Here is a 2070-nt window from a genome sequence, read left to right on the forward strand (position 1 = left end):
AGGGAGAGGGAGAGGGAGAGGGAGAGGGAGAGGGAGAGGGAGAGGGAGAGGGAGAGGGAGAGGGAGAGGACAAGAAGTTTGTTCACTTGGAGGAGAGGATGCTCAGAGTGCATCAGGCTGCCTCCTGCCATGCGTGCAAGCTCGTGCTTCTTGGCCTTGCGGGAGAACCTGACCCTGACACCCACGTCCTGCTCGTCGTAGATTTCTTCTTGCAGGATCTCCTCGCTGCCATCGCGTCAAAGATGCTCATGGTCTTCTCAGGTCTTGCTCTCACATGAGATCTTCAAGTGTTATGATGCCAACAGTCTTGTAGTAAGGGTCTCCGTCATCAACACACACAACCTCCTGCCCATCCTGTCACTCTCTCTCCCCTCCACAAATTCGCTCCTGCTCGCCTGCACTAGGGCCATGTGGCTCCTGCCGGACTTGAACACCTTCATCACTTCCGACGTCTTGCAGTCGTTGAAGACGATGGGGATGTCGCGCCCAAACCAGTGGTGGCAGAGCATGCGGACAGGTAGGGCGTCTTCGGGGTCGACGAGGATGAGTTCTTTCACAAAGAGGAGCGCGACGACTTTCTTGATCCCGTGGGGATCGACCTCGAAGACGGGAACGCGCGAGTGACCCGCCTGGAAAACTTTCATGATGGTCTCGAAGTTCAAGTTGTCGTCCATGTGCAGCATGAAAACTTCTTCAATCTTCGTCATGCACGTCCCGACGGTCTTCTTGCCGAAATCCAGAGCGCCTGCCATGATGTTCGTGTCCTCCTGCTGAAAGTCTGTGTCCTGCATCTTGGCATACATCTCCAGCATACCCTTGAGCTGGTTGCGGCTGTATATCGTTCCGATCTCCTCCCCCAGGAGCTGGTCAAGGATAAGGGACACGGGGTAGGACGCGAGGAAGGTGAGGATGACGAAGAGATAAACAAGGGGAATGCAGGCAGATCCGATTGCAAGAGGATGGCGGGAGCACACGGACTGCGGGATGATCTCGCCGAAGATGACGATGGACAAGGTTGAGATGAGGAAGCCTGCGAACCCAGAGGTCATGTCCGCCATGATGATGGACAGCAGGCAGTTCACGGCGACGTTCCCGAAGAGGAGCGTGCACAACAGGAGGTTGCCGCGCTTGCGGAACGGCTGGATCCTCCGAGCATAGCGCGCATCTCGTCGTTCTGAGGGGAACAGAGGGGTGAGAAGGAGCAAGTTAGGAGGAGCAAGAAGACCTGAGGCTGAGGCTTCGGGTCTCTCCCCGCTCTCTATCACAATCCGCAGCCCCACTTGGTCGAGACCCATCAGCCCCAGGGTCAACCCCTGAGAAGATGTCACTCCTCCTACTACTACTACTACTACTACTCCTACTCCTCTTCTCCCCCAACCCCCTTCACTCCTTCTGCTCCTGCTCCTCCTGCTTCTGCTCCTGCTCCTCTTCTCCCCCCCCAAAACCCTACTCACCCCCACTCCATCCCCCTCCTTCCTCCCTCCCCTCCTCCCTACTCATACTACTTCTCCACTCCTACTCGTTGCCATACCGAGAAGAGCGCTGAGAGGGAGATGAGGACAACCGAGGCGATCAATGACGTTGCGTTGATACTCGACATGCTGTTCAGTCTTCTGTCTTCTGTTGCAGCTAGCAGTGGGAGAGCAACATCCTCTTGAGACTGCATTACCTAACATCAGGTTGCCGATTCCATTCGATCCTCTATCCCCTCTTTCACTGACACTGACACTCACACCCTCTGACTATGGTACACTCTCGCCACATGGTCTCTCCTCTCCTGACTTGCTTCTTCTCCTCTTGCTTCTTCTCCTCTTCCTTCCTCTCCTCTTCCTTCCTGCTTTCCTTCCTGTCTTCCCTTCCTCCTGCGCTTCGCCTCCGGGACTGCCTGCACTTACATTTCCACCAACTTGACTAAACCCCCCGGGCACCACCCCACCCCCATCTCCACCTGCCATGCACCCCTACATCACTACAGCCAACTTCGCCTAGGCAGATTTTTACTTACCTATTCAAAGTTTTACTCAAACTTTGAACACGTGAAGTTCCTCCTCCTCCTCCTCCTCCTCCTCC

General features: G+C 55.5%; 1 protein-coding gene across 1 annotated transcript; it reads right to left on the reverse strand.

The window, feature by feature from the left end:
• Positions 1 to 290: 290 nt before the first annotated feature.
• Positions 291 to 1600, reverse strand: GUITHDRAFT_65872 (hypothetical protein; the record flags this gene model as incomplete). The annotated part of the gene is made up of 3 exons (XM_005838304.1): positions 291 to 1165; positions 1226 to 1313; positions 1532 to 1600. The coding sequence occupies 3 exons, from the start codon at positions 1598 to 1600 to the stop codon at positions 291 to 293; spliced, it is 1032 nt and encodes a 343-aa protein (XP_005838361.1).
• Positions 1601 to 2070: the final 470 nt, after the last annotated feature.

Source organism: Guillardia theta, assembly GCF_000315625.1.
Source record: "Guillardia theta CCMP2712 unplaced genomic scaffold GUITHscaffold_11, whole genome shotgun sequence".
Lineage (NCBI taxonomy): Eukaryota > Cryptophyceae > Pyrenomonadales > Geminigeraceae > Guillardia > Guillardia theta.